At 38.6% G+C, this 27,838-nt stretch overlaps 1 protein-coding gene across 6 annotated transcripts in view; it reads right to left on the bottom strand.

Annotated features, from left to right (window-relative positions):
• The window catches only part of LOC149799817 (uncharacterized), a 70,234-nt gene continuing 42,396 nt past the window's right edge, over nucleotides 1-27,838 (bottom strand). For 4 of the 6 annotated variants that reach the window (XM_089959229.1, XM_089959233.1, XM_089959234.1 and 1 more), the window contains 3 exons: nucleotides 3,545-3,837; nucleotides 3,022-3,103; nucleotides 1-2,338 (listed from right to left, as the gene is read on the bottom strand). In XM_089959229.1, coding sequence (XP_089815355.1) covers nucleotides 1,935-2,338; nucleotides 3,022-3,103; nucleotides 3,545-3,837 — 779 coding nt within the window. In that variant the 3' untranslated portion in view covers nucleotides 1-1,934. Of the gene's footprint in view, nucleotides 2,339-3,021; nucleotides 3,104-3,544; nucleotides 3,838-4,084; nucleotides 4,218-13,856; nucleotides 13,952-27,838 lie in introns of those variants that run through there. The other 2 variants (XM_089959235.1, XM_089959230.1) reach the window with 2 other exon arrangements.

Genomic DNA, 27,838 nt, shown 5'->3' with positions numbered 1-27,838 from the left:
TTTGTTTAAGTCAGATTTTATTTTAATATTTAACAACATCATTTTCAAGGACTACTTTGAAAGAAAATTCCACTTTCCTCATAAGGTGATGTTTGTGGTTATTCTCATTACTAAGACGTATATCGCAATTCTATCAGGATTTTTCATGGCCAGCGTTTCGAGATACATTTACAAAAAGGTCGCCGAAAGTAGCACATTATGTATTGTGATAAAGATAATATATTAAAACTTATTAAACATAATCTCTCATTCTTACCTCCCTTGTCTGAATCAAATGGTAACACATTAGCTAAACACCTTTTTAACAGGATCGACACTCAGAGCTTTTAAAGAAATACAATTATTTTGATGTCCTTCACGTACTGTCATATATTTTGTTTTCAATTTCCTGTACAAATGTGAGCTTGTACTTAATTCGGTGAATACAAGTTTTCTTCAAAGTACATTTTCCGCTTATTGCTTCTCCAGAACCGCTCTGTATGTCAGCTATACTGCCTCCCATATATAATCCATCTTCGCTAGCCAAGGTTTCGATGTATTACCCTTATCTACACCTTGGCGGATCGAGCAGATATTTTAGTGCTTTGTCCTATATTGGATTTTATGAGTTGCCTTCCTTAGTATGTAATGCCAACTAACCAATAACAGCGGTGCATTGTGCATCAGCTGACAATGGTGAAGACAATTGACTTCAAAAGGACGTAACGTAAGTTTTACATCGAAAGTATGTTTACGTACCAGAGAGAAGCCATTACTGGTGTATTTGAGTGAAAGGTACTTGTACAAACACGGATCGGCAGTGGACAATTGTTTATTTATGAGTTGTTTGCATCCTTGTCTTGATCATGTAGGAACAGTTTTTAATTTGAACAGCTTAATTTCGATTGGATGCTGTAACGCATACAATGAAATTCACAGACCCGAAGCAGATAAATATCTGCTCAATCCGCCAAGGTGTTGATGGGCTAACATCTCGGAACCTTGGCTACCGAAAATGTATATACCCTATCTTGCGCTGAGAAATGGCGCTAAACCCCAAAGCAACAATAACAACAACAACTCTCTTTGTACCCTTACGTATACCAATATTTTCTATACCCTTTTTATACAACGTCTATGTACCCTTATATAAACTATTAGCTTCTGTATCACTTTATTAGAACACCTATCCTTGTACCCTTAAGAAAACTGTTTATTTCTCTATCCCTTCCATACAACGTCTTCCCATGTACCCTTTATGTAAAACGTTAGTTTCTCTATCCTTTATATACAACGTAATGTATAGCCTTTATATACAACGTAATGTATGGCCTGTATATACAACGTAATGTATATCTTTTAGCCTTTGTGCATCTGGAAACTGAGTAACCAAGATTAGTTTCAGCAACTATTAAAACACCAAACAATTTTCCACTGAGAACAGCTGTTAGTATTTGTGAACTTGTTTAAGTAGATGTTAATATTCAGACATGCAATTTTAAAATTATTTGGTGTTTTCACAAGAAGAAGAAGACGAAGACGAATATATGAAGATAATGGCATAAATAGTGATGGATTATCGACAACGACGAATATGATGATAAATGACGACCATTGCTAAGGTTATGAATTGGTAATTGTCGTGACACAACACCGCACGATCAAGATGAAAACGGCTGGCTTGTGGCTATGTTGGTATCGAATGTACTAGTGATGCTGTTCATAGTCGTGATGGCTGTATGATAGTGTGGATCATAATTTCAACGATAACGGTGAAATGACTCTACTGCACTGAGAAAGTATAAATCATAGAGAAGTCATTATCGTCGTCATCATCATCGACAGTAACATCAACTAAGTCTGCTACCAAAACAACAAGCAAGAACAACAATAACAATACACAAGCAACAATAGCACAATATACTTCAAATTAACAACAATGTGAGTACTATCCATCACACTCGGAACATTCCAAAATAGCTGAATTGGTTGCTTCGGTATATGGTCGACACATCGGAGACAGAGATAAAAACACTATCCCCTTCCTCCAAAGTTTGAGCTGTGGACAGAAAACTGTTCTGGAAATTCACATAGCTTGAAATAGTAAGACTTTGAATAGCCAACAACTCTTTTCGTTGGGCGTCAGTCTCAAATCCATCTCTCTGTTTGTACAGGTAGTGATCTATATAAATATCACTGGTGTTACTTTTAAGTGGAACATTAAAGGAAAGTAAGCAGTATATGTAATATTGGCCGGATACCGGGATTCTAATGTGCCCGGTGTTCGATGGTTGAAATCCATTTGCGACCAAAGCAAAAGTTCCGTCCAGATTTGTTGTCCAACGGATGACAGAATGCTCTGAAAAACGGATGTCCATTTAATCAAAACTTCAGATTTAAAAAAGTTGCTTTTCTAGATGAGAGCTTTTTAAATACGCAAATTGCACAATTATCAGGTTTCACACACACACAGACACAAACACAAACACACACACTTAGTTCACATCAAAAACTTTTTTCTGAGGTCTTCTTGGCTTTTTACGAGATAAGGTGCCTTGCAAATTCTAAAATTAAAAATGTGATAATGTATACATCATGTTTATGTTTAATGAAAACATTGTCATCTTTACTGATGCTTCTTAAATATCCATTCTTTCAGCCAGTCAATTAGCCGGTCAGTTCGTTTGTTAGTTATTTCGTACGTTCGTCAGTCCAACAGTCAGCTGATTGTTATTTCGTGCCACCAGTCGTTCATCTATACATGTATTATTGTCTATACTTTTATTCAGACTTGGCACCAAACAGATGAAAACTATAAATAATTCATCCCGTTTTGCTAGAACTCTCTCCCTGATCTGTTAGGGTCTAGACTTTCCAATGGTTTTCGTGCTTATGACCATCGAAACAGACATTTTCTGCAGGTATACTCTCCCGAGATAAAAGCATACCTACCAACCCACCTACCTTCTTACATGGGTACGCACATAAGGAACAACCATACTTATAAAGTGCACACGGTAAAGAGTAATTAAATACAATTACCTAGAGCTGACTGATTCAGGTAAAAATGCGCAACATATGCTTTCTGGCTTGACTTGTTCTTATGTCTTTCAGCAAGCAGCATCTGTAAAAAATAATAGGTGTCTGTGAGCAACAGAAATTAAAAGCATTCTTACGAAAATGTAAGAGTCAGGGAGACTGTGTTCTTAGCAAATAGAGAAAGACGATGAATGCTGGGACAAAGTAATTAGGAAATGCTTTAAAGCCAGTTGTTAACCAAAGACACTTAGAGGATCCATTTATAGTTATTCAGAAGTTTCATGTTGGATCTACCGGAGATTCTTTCTTGAACATGTTCTTAAATTTATTCATTTATTTCTACAAAGGCATTTTCTATTCTTTGTGTGTGTGTGTGTGTGTTTGTGTGTGTGTGAGAGAGAGAGAGAGAGAGAGAGAGAGAGAGAGAGAGAATTATGGAATTATGTTCAGTAAGGTTTCATTGAACACAATGCAGATCTATTGCATGGTAGTTTTATATCTGAATTTTTATTTTTAACATACTTACCATTTTCAAAAGATGCTGATGAGATTCTTTGTGTCTTACACAACAAATACGGCGTGTTTTGTCCAAAAAGTACCAATTCACGTTCCGGACGCTGGAAGCCTCTTTACACGGGAAGCACATACTTGGTGAGTCAAAATCATTTAAACTGTCGTTATGTCTGTGCGAATCTGATTGCTGTGGTTTTGAAAATAGAATTATCCCCAACACAACGGCAGAGATGAACAGCATAATGTTTATAGCTAGGGATAAAAGAAGACATTCAGTTCCACGGGACACCATCATAAAACTAATTCCTGCAAATAAATAAATAAATAAATAAATACATTTTGTACGTTATTACGTTCTAAAGTAAGCAACATTTACAATAGCTTTTCTCCAGTAATAAGTGTTTGAAAACTTTCTGTGCTCAATAGCTGCAATCATAAACAGGTAATAAAGAAACAATATTAGACTAGCTAAGTTTAAAAGTGGAATTTTTAAATATTTCAAGTAATTTAAGACATTCTTTTGTCTTCCGGACCTACTTAATTATTGACTTACTTATCTCGGGTTTACAATCAATGTTTTGTGTCTGTTAAGATGCGTTCTTGTGATGAGGGAAATATGTCTTTCTTCGATACAGTATAACATTCTATTTTGCTTCTACCATAGTGTAAGTTCTTATAGTATTAAAGCAAAAAAATGACCCTCTCTTTGGAAGCTACGCCCCTTTGTATTGTAATTCAATACACGTATCTTCATTGGTGAGTTACTCAACCACTTACAATACTTCGCATGTGACCTGTTGGGTTTTTATCACTGATAACCGGGCTGTGCATGAAAAAACCCAAACAAAGCAAAAATAAAACATGTGTTGGAGGGAAGAAGATTCTAATGTACTGTTACGATATATAGCTACCGTTCGCGCGGGTACTCAGAATTAGGTCACGAGAGGTTTCAGAAAAGAATATACTACAACTTGATAGGTACTTTCCCCATTTTAGCCCAAATTAGTCATCCATCGACTTGGAAAGATACAGAAAAGCATGTATTAACAATCGAATAGACTTGGGTATCTCTTAACTCAAAATAGACCGATTAGGTCACTAAATAAAGACGATATTCAGATTAGTCACCGTGATATATGAATGACCAGACCATAATCAAAAATTGAAGAAGCAAACAACAACACACACACACACACACACACACACACGCATCTTAACACTAAGTGCTTATCAACATCGTTTGAACAATACACTGTACAAATATTGGGAATTGTTGGTTTCTTTTAATTATGATCTACACTTACTGTTCTGATTAGTATTTTAGTAGATTATCGGAGTAAAGACATATGAAGTCCAACAAGGGTCTCAAGAGACCCAAGAAAGGACGACTGACTCTGACTGTAGAAGCGTACTTTATATATATATATATATATATATATATATATATATATATATATATATATATATATATATATATATATATATATATCTATGAGTTGATACTGAGACTGTGTTTGGGGAAGTAAATCTTTAAACACAAGACAGTTTCTACTTGGTAACTATTATACAATTAAAACGTTTCAACGTATTGCATTATTTATATACATGTATTTATTCTTCCATCTGCAATAGAAGAATTCACCTGTCTTTCTGTTGTTACGAACAAGGTAATATAAAAGCGAACATTGATTGCAACCGTTCTTTACTTTGTAAAGATTGCAACGATTCATAAGAATCATTCAAGGTTCTTTATAATTTGTCTAGAGTTTGTAGGAATCGGAAGCAAATATAAGCATATAAAAGTATATAATAACAATAAATTCTTGAAGTTATTAAAAAGTTTTGGTACAAATGTTTTCTTTTCATGTATGTATCTGGAATCAGGATGAAGATTAGATATTAACTTGGCCAAATGTATCTTTAGGATATGTTGGCAATAAAAATATATTTCTGACCAAATGGTGTCAGGTATACTGACACTATATTGTAACAAACAAATATTCGTACCATCCTACTATTCCATCGACCAGTAATATCGAAATTAGGTGGTGTTCTCACAGATTCAAGATTCAATTCTGTTTTTTATAACTTTAAGCAGAAGTAATTAGAAGTGAATATTTAAATTTTCAGTTTTGTTATTAATAATCCTTTCTATGGGTCAGAGAGCCCCCGTTGTCACGGAGAAACAAGTTCTCATTAAAAGAAAGATCGTATTGAAATCTCAAATGAATAGAACAAAGTATTAGGGACAAGTGACAATAAATTTTCAAGACGACTACCTTATCAGCTGCGACTAATGCAGGGTGGTACCATTTCCAAGAAAATATAAACGACAGATTGCAGGAATATATCATGAAAACCCTATAAACAATTTCTTAGAACGGCTAGGAATAATAAAGGCTTTTCTTCAATTGCAAACACTGATGGCAATATTGCCTATTATAGTTTTTAAAAAATACTTTTGAACGAAACGTTTGGAATTATAAACGTACAGATTTTGACCAACTGAACTAGTTCATCATTAATTATAATTGGAATAAGTCATTTGCTGATTATCTGAACATTAACGACTGTCCTAACAGCTTTACTGACCCTATCTCATCTCTTGCCATAAAGTGTCCATGATACAAATCCAAGTTGAGATACTAACGCTGGACGATGAAAAATGGTATTACAGTGTATTTAGCCATCAGGACAATGAGTAGGACAAGAGACAAGATGAGTAAAAACGTAATCAGCATGTGTGAATCTAATTAAAATAACAGAGTAAATACATGCAATATGAAAAAATGGGCACCGCAAAGTTTCTGTAGCAAGTAAAACGTAAATGTTTATTTACTGTAAGCAAACGATTGTCAAAATCACTGGAAAACAATCATGCAGATTTCTGGCATAAATCAAATTTACTACCGTACGTGCAGTCTCCACTTGTCAATCAGAGTGATGTATGCGAATACGAAAAATAGTATTCTTTACCCACACTTTATGTGAAATTCAACTGTTAACGAAATCAGATATTGCCTGATCTTAGTTGTATCACAAGTCACGAACTATCTTTCATTCCAGTTGCTCAAGGATTTGATAGATGCTGTCTGGATTTAGTCGTGATACTAAGAACGATAGTGATTCCATCTGTATTAGTCATAAAATGCTGAAACCAATTTCACTACCTAATCCATTATGTTAATATATAATAGAAACTACCATTTAGCAGGAGACCTAAATCACTCCACAGCAATATTAGATTATCTGGACGTGTTTTATGCAAATACATGTACGTCCATATTAGCTGTCATACAAAATTATATTTTCTACATGTTTTGGTTTACCTTTTAATTGTGCTGTGTTTCACCTAACTGACATATATGATAGTCCATGCTTATTGAGAGACAAAAATGAAAATAGCTGTGTGATGTTAGTTTTTAAAATTCTTTCCATGGCCGACGATAGAGTGCGGCATTAGGTGCACACTATTCGGGTCGTTGGTACGGGTACATATACTTCCGATTCAAGTAATATTTTAAGTGGTGTTCCTCAAGGCTCTATATTATGTTCTCGTCTTTTTCTACTGTTAATCGATGACTTAGCATTGTATTCAGTGCAGTCTAACACAGACCCTTTCGCAGACGATTCTAGTCAACATTCATCTGGTAAATAACTTGACTTCGTTGTAAATAAAATTCAAATTGACCTCAATAATGTAACAATGTATTAGTCTGAGGTCAATAGAACAGATTGCATGCTAATGGGTCTAGAAAGAAATGCATGACAATCGGGATAAAGCAAAACCTATCGACTGATATCGGATTTAGCTCTAATGTAAAGTGGCTTAGAAGTAAATAGTGTTCAAAATAAAATAAAAACTACTTGGTATCTACACTGATCAACATCTCGGCTGGAATATACATATCGATCACATATATGTAATGGTTGTCAAAAGAATAACTATCTTAAAATTACTGTCGAAATTTCTAGCTCCCCAGTCGCCTGAAGTTAATTTTTCGGGATATATACTACCACTGATGGAGAAAGAACAAACACATCCAATTATAATCGATCCAGAATTGACAAACTCCAGAATAGGGTACCCGAATAATTCTGAAAATTCCTATTACGACTCCGTCGACTGTTTTCTTTTTCCACGTCTGTAATGGTTATCTATAAAAATACGTAATCTTTATTTTGAAGGAATTATGACATGTAAGTGTTTAAACGATCTTACTCCAGGTTATAATTGAGCTGAGATCATCAAAGACTGTGCGTAATCCCCGATCAACAACTAATAACGAACTCAACATTCCGTGTCTAAAACCATCAATTTTAAAAGCTTTCTTACTGTATCAGTACCTACCGTTTGGAATTCCTGTCCCTGAGGATTCGTAATTCGAATTCCCTGCTTAGTTTAAAACCTCATTAAAGAAAACCCTTCTTGACCAACTGGAATGCTATATTAATGCCTCCCATGAGTTTTGTGTCCAGAGATAAGGTGCAGGTTTTATTCTAAGCATCTGAATACAACTTTTGACATGCTGAAATGTGTATACATGTGTACAGTATATTGTACCTGTTGATCACTATAGTAACATATATTAATTCATTTTAAATCTCTTTTGTACGTGTACATGCTTACCCGAGTGCGTGAGTGGCATTTAAAAAATACAAGACGTTAACCTTTTACAATTGAGCACCACATTGCAGATGGGCTATCATGATCAACGGTATCATCTTCGTTAAAAAAGTTCTTCTTCTTCTTTTTCTTTTTCTTCTTCTTCTTATTATTATCTGATCTATTGGTTCCAAGACATGATCTATAACTATATGCTTCTCTTTGTAAAGTTCAAATTTGTTTATATTTTCATACTTGGAGACTGTGATTTGGTACGGTTTAGATCAAATGCGTCCAGAATATTTCGCCCATTAACACATTTGCGAACGAGACATCGAACTAAAGAATAATATGAACGCTCTAAAAACTAGAAGCGTGATATAAGAATGTCATGTATATCAGAACCAGACAAGTACAAATTATTATTTGCGGAGAAAAGCCCAAACACTTACTTGAACGTATCCCTCTGTCATGTATTAAATGCAAAACCTGCTGCATTGCTGGTTTTATAATGAAAGATAATGATTCTAACTAAATCTATCTCTTGGAATTCCCCCTCGCTATCCATTTTCCTCGGGATTAATCTAATCAGAAGGTCAGGTTCAGAGTGTGTGTGTGTGTGTGTGTGTGTGTGTGTGTGAGAGAGAGAGAGAGAGAGAGAGAGAGAGAGAGAGAGAGAGAGAGTGAGAATGGAATTCCTTACCAGTGAGGATACGTAATTCAATTTCCCTTGCTTCTTTTAAAATATCATTAAAGAAATTCCTTCTAGACCAGCTTGGAATGACATATTAAAAGCTCTGAATAGAAAACTGTAAAATTATATCCATAATTGATATATATTTGTATGTTTCTCAGTATAGTGACACATAGTCATTCATATCAAATATGTACGAATGAGAGTGCGACGATACATGGTTATGTGCATGATCTTCTATTCTTATTTTTTTTATTACAAAAACTGAGGACCACATGGCAGATGGGTCAGCCATGACCAAATATGTTATCCTCGTTAAAGATAGTTTATTATTATTATTATTAAAATTCCGAGTTTAGAATACTCTTTCACCAAACCTATGGGTGTACACGCACGTAGAAAAAGATTTTTAATCTTTCAATCAAGTTGACACTATCAAACGATTTCAAAAATTAGTTTTGAAGAAGGCTTTTTTAATGAATACTGTTAAGAACCTCTGAAGTAGGTGTTTATCTAAGAGTAAAAGAGATGGTATGTATGTATGTATGTATGTATGTATGTATGTATGTATGTATGTATGTATGTATGTTTGTGTGTGTGTGTGTGCGTGTGTATGTATGTATGTATGCATGTAAGCATGTATGTATGTATATATGTCTCTGTGTATGTATGTATGTATGTATGTATGTTCTAAATTTCACCAAGCATGAATAATAATTTATAAGCAATAATTGTCATACAAAGCAGCGGCCTTAGCAAACGCGGGATCCGATTTGGACCATTTGGCGGTGCCACCTGGATTTACGCGCGGAGCCCACTGTGTGCTCGGCATTTGGAAATAAACTTTTCAACAAGTGTTATATGATGATGAAATTATCTTCCATTACTTTAAATACTTTTTTCTCTAAAGATACATTTTTAAAAGTTACTAACGCGCGGGGCCCCTGTGAGCGAGGGGCCCTAATGGGCCAAATCGGTCCAAATGACCTAAGGCCGGCCCTGGTCATACGCTATATCAAAGATAGTGGAAACTATGTTGTCACACACATTTTAAGATTTCAATGTCATTCTGTATAACAAGAGAAATCTCCGGTTTGAAAGTATTATTATCAACTCCATTGCATAAGTTTAAAGACATGACGTATAAAAAGGAACCACGTGTAAGCTTTTCTATTACTGCATTTTACAAACTGATCTGATGGGATTTATTTCTCAAACAGATGTTCATACATTGTGTAATTATTATTTCAGTTATCAGTACTGTCGTAACACCAATTTCGGGTACCTGTCAACCCTGTACGTGAGGAGTAACTGATGTTATAGGTAACGTTTTGTTCTGTCGTTTATGCAGTTATGATCCTTTGATTGATACAGAACATTATATCGTTTGGTTTTTTAAACTAATTAACTTTGAATATTCTTCAAATATTTCGATCCAATTACTCCAACTTAAAATCATAACTCTACAAACCCGCTACTTAAAGTAAATTTATCTTTTTTTAATTTTAGAGGCACGACTGAATTACGTTTGGCAAATTGTGCAAGTTTTATGGTACTAAGATACTTTAAATAAAGTTTATGCTTGTTAAAATTGTTTACTTAAAGACCACGTTTTAGTCAGCTATCCGAACATTATGACATCATAAGTACCTTTATATGACATGTCTTCCTATCTCTAGTTGTAATTTCATTCCGAAGAATGTAACATATTTTAGTGATCCCGTGGAATATTTTTAAAGAGAAAAGTGTGCACGAGTTCTGATGACGCAGGTATAGTTATATAGAATGTGAACAATATTTTAATCGAAATTTGGGTATTATTCATTTTTATTGTTAAGAAGAATATTTCTATAGCGCATATTTATTAATTCGACGTGTAAAATATTCATTGTTTCATATTTGTGCCTTCTCCAATTTTATACAGGAGAGCGAAAATGAAACCTTTCTGTATGATCTGCATGTATGAATCTTTTAAATAGAAAGTCGTAAATGACAGTACTTTGATCTTAACGTTTACAGTTCTATTCCAGCTAAATGCATGTAGCTTAAAAAACTAGGTCAAGTGCATTTCCAAAGAGATCTTAAAACCGTACGTTATCGTTTTGAATAGAAATACTATAAACCCACGATTTATAAAAATAGGCTATTCCAGGAAAATATATCAGATTAAAATGACATGGACTATGACATTGTGTGGGTGTATCACTTTTAAACTATTTAATGACATGCCTGATTTTGAGCGATGTAAGTGTTGTTCCTAAAGGCTTCGTGTAAATATTTTACAAGCTAAATGTTTAGAAAGTGCAGTCACGCGGAACCATCATTTTGTTATTAATCTAGTGAATTTAGTAAGCCATTTTCTCACTAAGACCTTTTACTTCGTATCAGAGCGTCTCTGAATCTAATCTTGATAAAAGGGAGCTGCGGTTGCTCAGTAGTTATTGAACTGGAATCCAAAAGGTCGCAAGTACGAAATCCCGCCCAGATCAGACGAATCTGGACAGGTCAGGTCACTAGTGGTTTGGTTGCTATGGTAATTGAACCGCGGTGGCTTACTGGTCAGTGTTCTGGACTCGTGATCCAAAGGGTAGCGAGTACAAACACCAAACATACAAACAATAAAAGACCCGCCAAAATCCCGAACAAAAAAAAAAACACCACCCTCCACCCTCCCTCAAAATAAACCTACAAGAAACGGTGCCACGGTACCCTCTAGCCTTTCGTATTATTGTGCCTTTAGAAACCAAACATGAACTCGTGCAAAAAAGTTAAGAAATGACCGTTTCGCAAATCTTTCACCACTTCTTCTTCCCCACCTGTATTGCCTTTTTAATATCGTGAAACCAACAAACAAATATCACGATTCTCTGTATGTCTGTCCGTCTCTCTCTCTCTCTCTCTCTCTCTCTCTCTCTCTATATATATATATATATACTTGACTTTGGTTATATATATAAAGGATAACCAAAGTCAATTATCCTTTTACTTAATTTAGGTTAGTTTATCCGACGCTCTCTCTCTCTATATATGAGAGGTCACGGGTTCAAAACCCTGCCGAGTCATACCAAAGACTTATAAAAATGGTACTAACAGCTGCCTCATTTGGCGCTCAGCATTAAGAGGATAGTGTTGGGACTGGTCGGCCTGTTGTCATGATAATGTGACTAGGTGTGACATGATGATACATGATGCCCCAGTGCTAGACATCTCTCTAAACTGCCACCCTGCAGACATCGTAGCGATATGACTGAAAAATTGTAAAGCTACGTTAAAACCCCAAATCACTCTCTCTCTCTCTCTCTCTCTCTCTCTCTCTCTGTATGTCTCTCTCAATACATCAAGCACACAAGGCATTTAGCCTTATACCAGACCTTTGTCAGTTGATTACGTAAGGCATTTAGCCTTATACCTGAGCTAGGTGAGTTTATCACATAAGGTTTTTAGTCTTATACCTGATCTTGTTATGTTTATCCGACCCACTCGTTTAACTTCCTAGTTGGAGACGGTATAAATGTGTCAAGGTTACAATAAAGAAGTGTAAATACGTACACATATAGTAAATACGATTAGTCATATTACGGAGAACGTCTTTAAATAGCATGGATCATACAATGAGGAGAATTTCAATATTTTCTTGTGGTTATATGTGTGCGTTAAAAAATATTGAACAGTGCCCGCAATTCACACGTTGCCAAGAGATCTATTTAATTCAACAGTGTGAAGTAAATGTACGGCAGGTACATAATTTTAACCTGTAGTACGCCTTTAGAAAAAATCATCCTGTAAAGAAAAATCTCAGTTAAATAGTATAGAATAAGAACAGCCTTTGAAAGTTTGGGTTTCATTATTTTTCTTCTATTTTGCTTTTCAGAGTGACTTTTCCGATTAAAAAAAACCTGGGTACACTACTCGACTAATTTATGTCTCGTGTCCCCTTTAGGTTGATGTTGATGTAAGGTGTGCATTATTTACCGGTTTAAACCAAATTTTTATAAGTCTATATTTACTATAAAATAGAAGTTATCGGATTAACTACAGTTCACAATGAGCTAATTGGTTGGTAGTAGAACTATTAAAAGTATTCGATAACAACGCTAATTAAATACCACCCTTTTTATTTTATTCAAATAAATTTTCTTATTTTCTCCCTATCGTTTATTTATTTTCATATATCAGTTTTTCGTACTCAGTTTTGATAGTTTATGTGTGAAGCTTATCACCTTTGTATTTTTTGTAGATATTCTTCCATGGGAGAGGTATTTCTAAGTTTACGAAGCGTTTAACTGATCCCAATACTTAGCTTTGACGCAATATAAATAAGTTTTACCCAAACAAATATGAGCCATATTCATATATAAGGCCCATATATATTATGTAATCGGTGTCTGTTGATAACCGCAGTCAATATTACCAACTGTCTCGGAAAAGCAGCATGAACATAGTTCCCACAATTACCATCAAAGTCGCGTATCATGCTTGATGTCAAAAGGGGTGCCATTTTCATTTAGGACAAATTACATGATGCAAGGAGTGATGTTGGTGGTGGGAAACCACAAAACATGACTGGCGATTCAGATGGAGCAGATATATTAAGGTTTGTTAAGATGGCCACAATCGACCCATTTCATTCAGGACCAGCTTAATATTTGCTATGATCGTTTCGGTACACTGTTTTATTACCAAATGAAGATATATCAGTTTTTATTCTTCCAACTGTCTCGTAGAATTGGCGCTGATAATTGTCTAACGGACGCTCGACCATTGACAGATGTCGGGGCATGGCACTGAGTCACCGTTAAGCTTTTCGGATCTTAGACAAGTGGAGATAATACAAAATAAACCAAGTCGTATAAATTAGACAACGCAGCATTGAATACAAATGTCATAGAATCAATTCATATAATATCTCAGGTGAGCAAACAGAGATAGAAATTAAATTTGGAAGAAAATGTATGAACAATCTATCATTTGTCAAGCGGATGTTAACTGAATCATTAGTAAGTGAACTTCAATACGAATACTTACAAAGACGAATTATTCCATTATCGCATAAGCAGTAAGCAATCTTTCTGATGTTTGAGATCATGATCTCACTTGTAAAAGCTGCCTGAACGATCTAGTTTCTTACAATTATGTTCGTAAGAAGATGCATTTTGATACGACTGAGTGAGTCAAGCTTTACATATTGCATACTGCCTAGCAATATGATAAGGTAATTCATATTTTTGGATGTTTGTCAGTTTACCGTGCAACATTTGTTACGAAAGAGAGACTTTTAAATAGATGCCGCATGTAAATGATTTCCGATAATCTCGGGCCGATTTGATTTTGTCCTACGACGTGACCAGCTTCACAATACTTTACCGAAAGTACGAAACGTCGAGCAACGGGATCAAAACGAGATTTGGCATCGTCATAAATTAGCTACAAGTTACAAATAGTTACAGTCTCAACATCATGAAATCAAGAGGTCACGGTTAGGGTTAAGTCTCAAACTTTCATTGACAATGAAATAGTGACATCTGGGACGCCACGCTTTCAAAAAAGTAATATTTGTTCTTTGACCAAAATAAAAAGACTCGAAAAGTTGGGAACATGCATTCAATTTAGTCAACGTAATAATAGAGCAAAATGCAGCCTCGAAGGACTCAATTCATGTTATTAAACTATTCAAAGGCCCCATGCACAGCAAATATTTGTGATTCCTGGCGAATTTAATGGTTGTTTGTGTACATACAGCTCGACGGTTACATCTTTTTCTATATAAATAAGAATAATTTTGTTTTTCTACATTGAACTATGAAACGCCAATACTAATTTCCATTTTAACATTTGGTACAGTAAAGTAACGATACATTGACCAAAAGTTTTTGTCCTGAGTCATGAGTAGTCTCCGTTTCCTCATTCCTTACAGTGAAATAACGAAATTCTGACATGAGGTCTCCATTTCCTCCGTCGCTGCCTTAAAATGAGGATATTTCGATAAAAGATCTCTAATCCAATTGAGAATTTTTCTCCATTTCCTCATTTGATATACTAAATCAACTTTACCCAGACGCAAGCTCTCTGATCTCATCAGGAATCAGTTGACGAGGCATATGATTTTGTTCACTTACAGAAACATTATGAAATTTAAAATGCTATTTTGCTCTATAAGAGCATTTAAAACAAAGTAAAAGCCATCCATTGCAAATCCTAATATGCAGGAGCAGACAGAGTACAGCAGTTCATCACGTGATATTGAGAGGCCGTATAATATCAAGATGGATTCCTTCTCTACGTTTCACATATTTTATATTTCTAGTGCTGCCATCTGATAATACATACTTTTTAACTAAACTGAAGAGTAATGGAAGACAAACACAATAGTCATTCATTGTCAGTGGGTGGATATACACTGCCACCCAGATTGTCTGTCTGTATCACTTGTTAATCTTGTCGAGTCATTACACAAGATCTCCGTGACAGCAGAAACAGGAGGCATTGATACCTGAAAGCATCAACATGGGAGATACTCCGCCCTTGTTTCCGCCATAATCGATAAGTTTTTGAGTGATCAGTTACGTAAAGTCCTTGTCTACGCTACACATAAACGTTAGATTTATTTGTACTAAGTTTTGACAGGCCCTTATTTGTGGTTATTTACTGACGACTACACTAGGTTCCATAATCCATACAGGTATCGACCAGTCAAATAGTTCATTTCAAACAGTGATAGGAATAGTTAGTTATATAGTGGAAGTACATACGTATTGACTGACTTAAAAGTATCTAATTTACAATTTGGGACATTTCACTCTGATTATTGTTTAATCTTTTTTGTGCTATTGTACCCTGACGGCTTGTACCAGCCAAATTGCTATCGAGGTTTACCCACGTATCGACTAAAGCGAAATGACCGTCAAACGGGCCGCCCTATACTCTTGTGATCTATGAATTGAAATAAGAAGGAGAACAAAACGTCGCCATATTTGTTCAACCTACCTCTTTATGGCAAACGAGACATTGTTTCTGGTTGACTACTTCTTGATCGGATTGATTGTCAGAAAGTGTAAGCTCTCTCTAATACAGCTTTGTTTTTATAAGTCCCTATCAGATCTCCATGCAACTTAGGAATGTGGAGATCTGATGAGAATATTATTAAACCAAGGCAAGTACTCTGTTACATTTTAGCCAAAGCACAGATGTCACATAACCTCAACTAAGAGCACCAAAATAAGCAATCAATAACCAAAAGAAAAATGTGTATTTTTGGCAGAGCACAGCAAAATGCACGACCCAGTTTGATATCAATACACAAAAGGATGAACCTGATTTTAAACCGCCACGTCACTAAGTCTGGTTAACACTATTTTAAGTCCGCAACACCGGGTTTCCCAAATCAATACATTAACCGAATTGGATGATCTAGGTAGTTTTCTGAGCTAGGTTAGCTTTATCAATGAAAGAGAGAATACAATTTTGAGTGAAAATTTGATTTAAAACAACACAGCATGATTGCTTAAGTTTCTTTAAAAAATCTTTAGACCAATATTTTAAATTTTTTTTAGCAAAAGTTTCGAACACAAGCTCAAGATCCTCCCCCCCCCCCAATCTGTTCCTTAGAGCAAATCTATCTCAATGAATTATACTTTCACAAAGTATACATAAGGTTGTAATAGTTGTATGATAGTAGTGAAGTGGGTCACCCTAGCGTCAATGGGAATTAGCATTACAGACCCCCCCTGGGTCACTCTAGCGTCAAGGGAAAATTAACATGGAGAAAAATCGTGGGTCACTCTAGCGTCAAGGGGAATTTAACATGGAGAAAAAACCCTGGGCCACTCTAGCGTCAAGAGGAATTGAATATGGAGAAAAATCGTGGGACTGTCTAGCGTCAAGGGAAATTGAATATGGGAATTTTTTTTTTTTTTAAAAAAAAAAAAATAATTTTTAAAAAAAAAAAAAGGGGTAGGCAATTGAAAGTCATTCTCTTTTCGAGAAATATGGGTGGCCCTGAAAAGGGCCTTTGGTTTTTCTTCTTCTTCTGCTTCTAATTTCTTCTTTCTCTCAACCAACTTCTTATTTTCTCTCCTACACTCTTTCTCTTCTTTTCTTTCTTTTTTTTTCTCCTCCTCTTCTTTCTTATTCTCTTCCTCCTCTTCTTTCTTCCTCTTCTCATTTTCTTCTTCTTTTTCAATTTTTTCATTCCATTCTCTTATCCTTATCCTTTCCTCTTCATCCTCCTTCTCCTCCTTTATCTCTTTCATGACACCACTTATTATGTCCTTTACTTTTCTTAAATTGTTGATCTCCATCTTTACTCGATGGGGACTATAGGAATAGTGGTCTTCATTGAGTCTCACTAACATCTGCTCCATCATTCCTAAATTGTTCAAAACGTCTTGTAATTTTTGCATTTTGTCAAGGTGGTTCGAAGCCATCTTCTTTTTTAGTCTTTGTAGAATGGTTTGAACGACGTATACTGTGTGTTCTTATACGAAAAGCGCGGACGTGAAGGAAAACATCCCCTAAAACATAAAATTGATCGTACCTAGATCATGACCAAACAACGCGCGGACGTGAAGGAAAACATCCCCACTTTCTCATTTCATATAATAAAACCCAAACTATACTCTCCACATACGCTAAGAAACAATAAAGAAACCCATAATCTTCTATTCACACTAACTTACGTGATCACTTACAAACACAAACACAAACACACAAACACATACACTTACACTATTAGAAAAGAGTCAGTGTTTATATTCACACTACTCTACCTACACACATTGGCAAATTGATGGTTATTTCTTTTCTAGAGTATTGGGTAGCCCTGAAAAGGGCTGTTTTTTTTCGAACTTCATGGGCACCTGGTTAATGGTGGCACCTTCCAGGCCTGGCGCCACATACACATCTTGTTCCCCAGTTGCTTTTTACTTTTTTTGGGGAGAGAGCAGAGGCAGGATAAATAGCTTCAGAATCCCAATTTTCTGTCTCTGGGATTCTGAAATTTCTTTTTCTTCTCTCCTTTTCCTCCTCTTCTTTGTATCTTCTCTCCGCCTCTTCTTTGTATCTTCTCTCCTCCTCTTCTTTGTTTCTTCTTTCCTCCTCCTCTCTCATCCTTCCCTCTTCGACAATGGCCTCCGCGGCCAGTTCGTTCAACAGGCGCCTGGCATATTCCAGAAGCACATGAAGTTCCAACAGTTTCGCTAGTCTGGTGTTCATTCTCGTGTTGATCAATCAACAAGGGTAGCTGGACTGCCGAACGAGTTTCAATTTATAGTGAAAGCGCGGACGTGAAGGAAAACATCCCCCTAAAAACATAAAATTGATCTTACCTAGATCATGACCAAAAAACAACGCGCGGACCTAAAAGAAACACTCACTCACTTTTTTTATACTTCCCATCACTATTCTAAAATTTTTTTTCATTAATCACTTCAATATACTATCCACATACGCAAAGTAATCTAACCTTAAATCTACTCTCCCCACACCTCAAACACCAAAAAAAAAAACATGATCTTAATCTACTATCCACACCAACGTACGTGAGCACTTACTAACACACAATCCTATACACAAACACATACCCTCACACTATAAAAAAGAGTCAGTGTTTATATTCACACTACTCTACCTACACACATTGGCAAATTGATGGTTATTTCTTTTCTAGAGTATTGGGGGTAGCCCTGAAAAGGGCTGTTTTATTTGTTTGCTATGGCAATCTTTTAGTTTCTAAGAATGCGATGTCCTCTGAGGATAGACTTTCTGGCGATAGGTCTGCTTCTTCGGAAAGAGAAGAAGAACTCTTTGGTGTCGATACGACAATCGACAAAGCCTCTGTCAGGTTCAGGTTGCTGCTGCTGCTGCTGCTGTTGTTGTTGTTGTTGTTGCTATTGCTGCTGTCTCTGAAGTCTGTACTTCTCTGTCCATTCTTCTTTCTCCCTGTTCACTTCTTCTCTGAAAAGCTCTTCTATCAGGTCTTCAGTGACTTTTAACATTCTCACATTCTCTATCTCTTCAGCTTTCGGTATCAGACTGTGTCTGACCCTATGCAAATTCACGTAGACTTCGTTTAGCTTAGCTAGTTTGGAGCACATCTTCGTAGGAGGATGAGTCGACAATGGATGGTTTGACTGGAAACTGCCCCGGTTCTTAAAGTCAAAGCGCGGACGTGAAGGAAAACATCCCTCCACGGTTTTCGAGCCGGAACGTTCAATGAGTGTCATGAGAGGGATAGTAAGAAATTAAAGAGCATCAATCAAACATTCTTATAGTCAAACAAAAGACAAAGGCATTTTTTTTCAAAACACAACATTTTTATTCAAAAATCACTTAACACTAAACAACAACTCTAACATTTTTTTAACAATAATCCAACACTATAACATCAAACATTTTTTTCAAATCACAAACATTTTTTCAATTCATACTCTACTTTAAACAGGGCTGACAACGTTGTGAATGAAATTGTGATTTCCACTGTTGGAAGTTATTAGGCCATTGATGGACACTACGTTTCCTAGCTTGAGACAAAAGATAGGCATAATGGTCACAAAACCATCGATCTACTTTCACATCGTTTCTTGAAGAAGAACGAGGATCAAAATGAGTCACTAAATGTTCTAAGGAATAACCCAGGCTGCGATGATGCAGAAAATACACACAGTACTGTCCACACACCAAGGAATCTGTGCCTTGTAATTTCACATTATTGAATCGGGTGGTCTGAGCATTTCTTCTCATAAAGTCGATGATATCGTCTTCCAAAGGAGGCAATCCGTACGAATCGAAATATTCCACACATCCTTCTTGAGGAATGTAAACGGCTACCCAGTGGGTTCCTGGGAGATGACTGTCGTCCGTGTTGATCACGTAAGCTTGATGGTCTTGAGGTTTGCAATGAGGGAGTTCATCTTTAGCACAGACGACAGGATTCCAAGAAGCCGTATACGAATTGTGGTTCAAAAGGTAATGAAGTTCCCAGGAATCCATTTGTGTGGTTTTTTTTCTTCACAGGTAATGATAAGTCGTCAATTCGATCCTCACTTTTTGCTTGAAAATGTCTGACAAATAACCGTTTCTTCGTTTCGTCTCCTCACTCTGATTCAGGAGAGCTTCGATACGATGGATCTCTTGAGTGGTTAATGGTGGACAAGAATGTTCACGCAAGTCTTTATACCACTGGTGCAACACGACTTCGTCCGAGATGAGACTCCAAGCTTCGTCCAGATACTCGTCCAATTTTTCTTCTTGACTCAACATCAGGCATTTATCGTGTTGAATTTGACTGGGATGATCGTTTTGACATCCATAGCAATTTTTCTTGATCAATTCCGTCATTTTTTCCACCAAGTGTTTGGCAAAACAGGAGACTAAATGGGCTTCTTGTTCTGGCCATCTTGACTTCATCATGATAACTTCTTCTTTTTCCATGGTCTCCTCACATTCCATGTCCAAAGTTTCTCCACTAGGTAAAGAGGGATAACAGTCTTCCATAGCTTCTAATAGTCTAGAATGACTTCTCTCAAACTGTTGATTTCTATCGTATTATCGAATTCTGCATACAGGATGACGTTCACTGTCTTGTTCAGTGGTTCTGCAAACTGAAGTTCCACTCGAATCTGGCCGGATTTTATAGGGTGGAAATGTCCCTCGTCGCTGTCTTGGTCTGGAGTGAAATCGAAAGCCCACAAAGCATAGCCTCCTTCGTAATCTTCGTACGTAATACCGCGACTGGTGTTGGTTCCTAACTGTCCGGTGGCTTCGTACAAGGACAAGTACGATCTCAAGTAATTCTTCTTCTCAAAGTCAGGTTCGAAAGGTCGGGTACACAAGGTCTTGCCATCGCGACTGACTTCGATTTTCTTCACCTTGAAGTGTTGAAAGTGGAAAGGATTTTCAGCGAAGGCTCCGTTGAAGGCTGAATTCTCGACCATACCAAGGATTAAACGTTTGGGTAACTGTCCTTGAAACAGATGATCTTCGATCATGGAATGATGTCCAGTGGGAATGGTGAAGGTTTTCACTTCCACGCGTCGTATGGGATACTTGGCGGTCGTTCTGCTCAACGTTTGACTGATGTCATTTCCCACTTTGGGTAACACTTCCACGCGTCGTACGTAGAGTTTGACGTCCTCGATTTTGCTTTTAGGATTGCCATTCTTAATAGCATCACCATCAGCCAACAAATGGAAAGCAGCACTGCTACGATTCAGTCTCAAGCGGACATTTACCCCATTCAGCAAATATTTCTCTTGCAACCACATGTCCAAATGCAAACGATCCATCAGTTCTAAACTCTGTCCATCTAAGATTTTCTTTTCTCTTTCCACAAAGCCGTCATTGCTTCCATCTGTTTTGTCGAACTTGTTCGCTTCGTCAGGTTCCCATAGCACGCAAGCATTGAGATGAGTATTCTTGGCATCTATTCCGTACGTCAAGAGATTTTCCAGGTAGGCACGGTAAGGGTAAGTATCCATGCTGCTGCTGACCAGTTTGTTATTCAAGTACAAGTCCACTGAGCTGAACAAGGAATGCATGAAATTGTTGACGGGAGCTATATTCTCACTGTCTTCTACTCCATTACCATTCTTATCTAGAACTTGGACTTTCAAGTACAAGTAACTGCTATTCAGATCGATGTAATCTTCGGGCTGTCCCTTGATTTCAAACTCGATGGGAGCGGAATCGGTCAATGAGGAGACGGGATGAAATTCCACCCACTGGGATTCTTGCATCGTCATCATCGTGGGGGGCATGGCAAACAGATCCAGTTCCGACTTGGAACAAGCGCAAGATTCTCGGTGCATCATTTTTTTCTCTGTGTCTCAATAATCGAAAACGTCTAAGTCTCGAACGGTTCTTCTTTTCTAAGCCTTTCTAGCTTGAAGTCTGGTGAAAGGGTGTTTTCTTCGTCGTCTCTTTCTGCCTTGTCCTTGCTGAATGCCTGACTCGGTAGCGTGCAGGGCATTTATAGGTGTGTCTCGTCGGCCCAAAAGGTCTTTACCCGTTTGCAGCAAGACATTTTTGCCTGCCCTCATGAAGGCTTCTTTGGGGTTTTGTTTGTCGATGATGACATTTTGGAGAAATTCTTTGCCTTGTGTCAGTGCCGCATCTTTCAAGGCGTGCAATCCGCGTGTCACCATCGATTTCAACACCGGAGCCACCGAACGAAAGGCCGATCTTAACATATCTCCTAAACCGTGTCCTCGCTGTCGTGCAACCCCTCGGTACACTGGATACATGACTTACGAGTCGTGACAGAACCGTTTTCGAAAATGGAGTTTCACCGTGACTTTTCCTTTGGTGAATGGAATATTTTGTCCCAGATCTCCTTTTATAGCAATGTTGACCGTGTCCAAATACGACTTGTTGACAGGCAAATAATGAGGATGTACAAATTCGCGGTGGACGTGATAAGTGTTTCCACCTTCCTCGTCAGTGGCCGTGGCAGAATTTACTTTGAAAGGAATGACACGCAGTAACGGTACGGAGGTGTGTCCCACCACGTTGTACTCCACCACATCGGAGTACACGAAGATCAAATTCAGTCTCTGGTTCAGTTCTACCGGGAAACGAAAATACCTTGCAAAATGCCCGTTGTTGTCAATGTCTGCGATGTGAATCTTTTTGGAGTGCTTATCCGTGACCAAATTGAGGTCTCCACCCAAAATGTCATACAATTCAGGGCAAAATTTAATACGTATACTTCTATCCTCACTTTCAAATCTGATGAGTAGACGATGAGACAGTTTGTGGTACTCCATGGTGACACGTTTTTTTAGTCCGGTCAGAACTTTGTCAAATGTTGCATAGAATTTGTCAGCGATGGCCTCCACCAGATGTTGACCACTAAAATAATGGCCTGAGTTAATTTTAAAGTGATAAACGTAAAAAGGAGGACAAGTGTCACTGCTGCTGCGGGGTATTGGGTCCTTCGCAAGATGTGATCTATGTTGAGGACTGTTCGTCATGTTTTGCTGCACTAATGGGTCCAGAATTTCGACGTCAAAAGTGTTTTGAGTTTCAGTGATTTTTTTTGATTTGTGTTGGGTGAATCATTTCTACTAAAGCCACTTCCCAATAAGCTTCGTGATCTAAGGGGATGGCCTGAGGTAATTTGGCCGTGTAACAGCACAACGTGTTGTTGGGAAACACCTCCATGGAACTGTCACTGGGTAAGGTTAAGTAAAATTGGTTTTGGTGACTCATAATTCCAGAGTTCTGTGGCTGTCCGAGGGGTTAGTGGACGTCAGAGGCGTGTCTCCGCCCAAAATGGGGTTGTTGTTATTGGAGTGGTGACTGACACTGGCACTGGACACTAGGTTCCCGTGGTTCCCGTTGGAAGATAATTTCAGGGAGGGATTGGGAAGCAGGTAACCGATGCAACTGCTCAATAAAATGGTCCACAAATGTTTGTCTCCTTGTTGCAAACTCAGCTTGGCGATGGCTGCACCGATGACACAATACACCACGAAGATTTGGCAGAAAAAGACGATTTGCATTTTAGGCACACGTTCTCCGCACCACACCCACAAAGGTTGTTTTTGTAAATCTTGCACAGAAGAACTAGGTGAAGGAGTGGTCGACGTAGCTGCGTCTGTGTGGAAGGGCATGATGGTCACTTCTTTTTATAGTCGATGACTTGCGAAGCGTCGATCCAAGAATCAAAACTGGGTGGATATCCTTTCCAACGTACTTTGACTTCTTTGACACGCCGTTTGCCCACTTTACGGGTTCTGCGTTCGAGAATGCTTTCGATGTCGTATACGTCGTCTTCTTTTTTGGTGACACGTTGTAACTCGGGCAAATAAAACGTTCCTTTGAGCACTTCTCCGTTCATGTCTTCCAGTTTATAGACGGCAGGATGACGGCCATGCACTCGTCCAGTGACACGAAACAATTCGGTCGTCCAGTTAGGTAAGTAACCTTTGTCGAAAGTGCGTTTGGTTTTGCCAATGCGCACCCAATCTCCTACGGTCAACTCTCCACTTTTCTTGGGGACAGCCCTCGTCGAGGACGTACCAAACAGGCGCTCAAACACCAGCACTTCGTTGTCGGGAGTCACTTCTTGCTGGGCACGTCCGATGCTTCGATGGTAAGATTGGTTGTACGCTTGCACCAGGTGCGGTAAGATGTCGATGTACTTCAGAGTGTGGTGATGCGTAAAATATTTCCACATGCGTTCTTTCAAAGTACGTTGAAAACGTTCCACGATGCTGGCTTTGGTTTCTGGATTCTCGGTGGTAAAAAATGAATGTCACGTTTCTTTAATTCTTTTTGGAAAGCTTGGTTCAGAAATTCGGTGCCTTTGTCCGTTTGCCATCGAAGAGGGTGACGACCGCTTTGTTTCAACACCCGTTGCAGGGCTCGCACTAACTCGCTGCTGGATTTGGAAGTCAAGGGCACGACCCAGGCAAATTTGGAAAAGACGTCGATGACACAAAACAAATATTTGTAGCCACGATTGTAGCTGGTCAAATGAGAGACATCGGTTAAGTCGGCTTGCCATTGATGATCGATGCCTTCCACTCGGGTGCGACTTCTGGCAAACTTGCGTCGAATGGGTTTGTGTAAAGTGTAGGTAGCTTGTTCTTGTAACCATCGTTGCACTTGAGGTAAACGGAGACTTTCCAGTCGCGTTTTGGTAGCACGATACAATTTTTGAACTCCTGCGTAACCTGCAGGATGCGAGGGATCGTAGTAAATGCTGGCTAAGACTTTTTCCATTTTTTATTTTTTTGTGTTTGTTTGTGTGTTAATAAGGCACCCACTCTTGGAGGATGCTACTCTTTTTCTCTTGGGGTATTTTCTTGGATTGCAATGCTTTGCGTGTGCGACCAGCAATAGGTGTTGAAGAGGAGGATGTCTGAGCGGGGGTATCGGTTCTTGGTTCACTTCTGTCTTCACTTCTGTCTTCACTTTCTTTTTCTCTTGTGATGAAGAAGGGGTGGCCATCATATTTTTAATCCATCCAATTCTGGAGGTAGGTGGTGTTGTTAACTTGCGTACTTTTTCTGGTGGAGTTTGAAACCCTTCTTCTTCTTCTTCTTTTCCTTTTTCTGTCTTGGTCACTGGTAGTGGTGGTACTGGTACTGGTACTGGTACTGGTGATGGTGCTGGACTTTTCATCAAGGTCTTAAAATCTTTCAGAGTGGGTAAAGCTGTTTCGTCTAAAGCTTTCTGGTGAAAGAGTTGCAGTCGTTGCTAGAGTTGACCGTACTTTTGCGATTTTTCTGTTTCGGACAAATCTTGGCGATCCATCAAGGACTGCAATTCGTGTTGTAACTGGGACATCTCGCTCAGATTGGGATTGGGAGGTAAATGCGGGGTGCGTTGTTCTTGCCACCGATGGTATTCCATCCATCGTTTGTAAGGCACTAAAGCCAGTTTTCGTCCTTCCATGGGGTTGTCAAGGGTCGATTCTGAGATCTTGGGACTTCCGAGGCCTTTTTATCTTGCTCCCACCAGTCCTCCCAACATGGTTCCCAAGACTCCTTTCAGTATGGGACGTAACAAGAGGGGTAAAATGCCTCCACGTTGGACGAACATCTTCTTTTTTTGACGAATGGGAATTTTCTTTTGAACCATTTGGCGAAGAACGTGACGATGTTTGCCTAAGCATTGTTTCTGGTGTTTGGACAAAGGGATCGTGCCTTTCAAGACGTGCAAACAACATTCGCACACGGTATCGATGACCTCTTTGGAGGCCGATTGAATGAGTTTTTTTCGTAGGGGTGGAGAAGCTTTGGACAGGACAGATAACATGTCCCCATGTTTGACTAAACGTGGTGGTAGTCCTTTCCTTTTCTTTCCTTGGGGTTTTCTGGAGGGTGACATCTTTGAGTCTTCAGGAGGACCAAAAACACTGATACCCCGACTTGGTCACAGGCCTTTTTTATACTGGAACGCGTCGCCACTGATTGTCTTTACGTCGTATTAGTTTGAGGACAGGAATGACACGTCGTGCAGGGGTACGTAACGGACTAAATCGAGCCAGTTCTTGCTTGGACAAATCCAGTAAACTTTGTAACATGCCCGATCTTTCTTGGACTTTGATTTTGGGAGAAGGTACTTTGTGAGCAGCAGCCACTGCCACTAAATTGGAGGGTCCTGCCACTGGGGAAGTTCTTTTTGGGGTCATCAACGGAGAAGTTCTTGGTGTAATCAACGTCTCCAAGTACTCTTCAGTTCTTGGTGTCATCAACGGAGAAGTGGATGAACGTGAGGATGCCGGAGACGCATTCACTGGTTTGCGAGTGTAAAGTTGCGTCCTGGCCGAAGTGCCTCTCTTGCGACTAGTTTTCTTCTGTGGACTTTTCTTTTTCTGGGGACTTTTTCTCTGTTTCTTTTTCTGGGGGCTTCTTTTCTTTTTCCGGGGTGGTGTCTGGTAAGAGGAGGGTCCCGCCACTGGAGAAGTTCTCCTTGGGGACCTGGTCTTTTTCTTTATCTTCTTGGGGCATCGTTGGACTTTTTACTTGGGTATAACTTTGGGGGCATTAGGATCCCATCTTAAGAGAGAGCGAATGATGACCCCTCCTAGAGTACCGCTCCCTCCAGGTTTCAAAATGATTTGTTTTTTGGTTTGAGTGTCGATGCGGAGATCGGGCAGTTGGACCAAAGCGACTTTGTTTCGATCGAAAAAGCGTTTGGTTTGATGAGGAATCTGAATGATTCCTTGGAGTATTTGACGTTCCGTCACCGTGAACCATCGTAAGACGTCTTTGAGACTAGCTTCTAAGACACGAGCTCGTATTTGTGGATTTTTTTCTCGACTGATGCCATACAAGGCACGAATCAATTTGACGGGAAGATGCGACTGAAGGGACGTCATGTTGACGTTGTGTGAGACAGACGAAATAAGGTCTGAGGTTTTTATAGATTTTTTTGTGGAGTGAAATTAAGTCGAGGACGGAGACGTGTACAGGACAGGCCCTCCGTCTTGGCACCAATGGTGAAACAAGTGGGTACGAAATCGCAAGTCCTCGTGGGTTGTAGGTTTCAAATCGACGAGTAAATAGGCGTGTGGAGTTTGAGTGGCATCGTCGTACGCCTGAGTCAGCCAAGGCGTTCCTAACTGTTTGGCTAAGACTTGCACTTGCGATTTATCTCGAGGGCTTTTAAACAAGACCACGTAATGCGCATTGAGACTGATGGTGCGATGGGCTTTACTTTGTTGAAACAAATTTTGGGTGATGTAAACGACACTGGCATTACGGTGATGCCCTTTGCGCGTGAACCACAGTTTAATTTCTTCTTCGTCTTCTCCTAACATGTCGTCGAAAATGACCAAATGGGTTTGACGGGAGTCAGAGACGATGCCGTCGTCTTCTTTAGGAATGCCTTCCACAAACACGATGGAATCGCCTTGACTTTCTCGCAAGAGGCTGTACGCCGATTGCCACTCTTTGTAACACCACACGATCCGCTGAGGTGGCCGATCGATCAAATGATGTTTATGTTCGATCAAACGTTTGACGAATTCGGTTTTGCCTGAACGGCTAGGTCCAGCAATGAGCATGTTAAAGGGATGGTGAAGATACATAGCCTCCCAACTGGCACGATCTAAGTGTTCGTCGATGACTTTGACAGTAGAGGAAGAGGGAGCAGAGACAGCAGAGGTAGCCATAGTGTGAGAAATGTCACTTGTGACACGAAAACAAACAAGACAAGAGTTTATATACTTTTTTCAGAACACGTTTATTGAATGTTTCAAACATGAATACGAAAGACAAAAATACATAAAAGCCAAAGGCTTAAGTACAAGGATAAAAGGCACATGATACCCATTAACGTGGAATAAACACAAGTGTCTGTACAACAACATGTTTTGGGTAATGTTCTAACCAGTTCTATAGTAGGGGGTAAGGTCACACAAGTGTCCTCCCGAAAGGGTCTTTCAGGCCTGTTCACGACAGTCCTGTCCTGGGTGACGGGTTCTTCTGGCACCGTCACTAACACGGGTTGAAAAGTAACTTTTTTCCTTGAACAACTCTCGTGCATACTGGGCCACT

The sequence above is a fragment of the Sinohyriopsis cumingii genome, chromosome 5 (genome assembly GCF_028554795.1).
Source record: "Sinohyriopsis cumingii isolate HCF-2022 chromosome 5, ASM2855479v2, whole genome shotgun sequence".
NCBI lineage: Eukaryota > Metazoa > Mollusca > Bivalvia > Unionida > Unionidae > Sinohyriopsis > Sinohyriopsis cumingii.
Note: the sequence above shows the minus strand (reverse complement) of the source record. Positions and strands in the feature narration are given on the sequence as shown.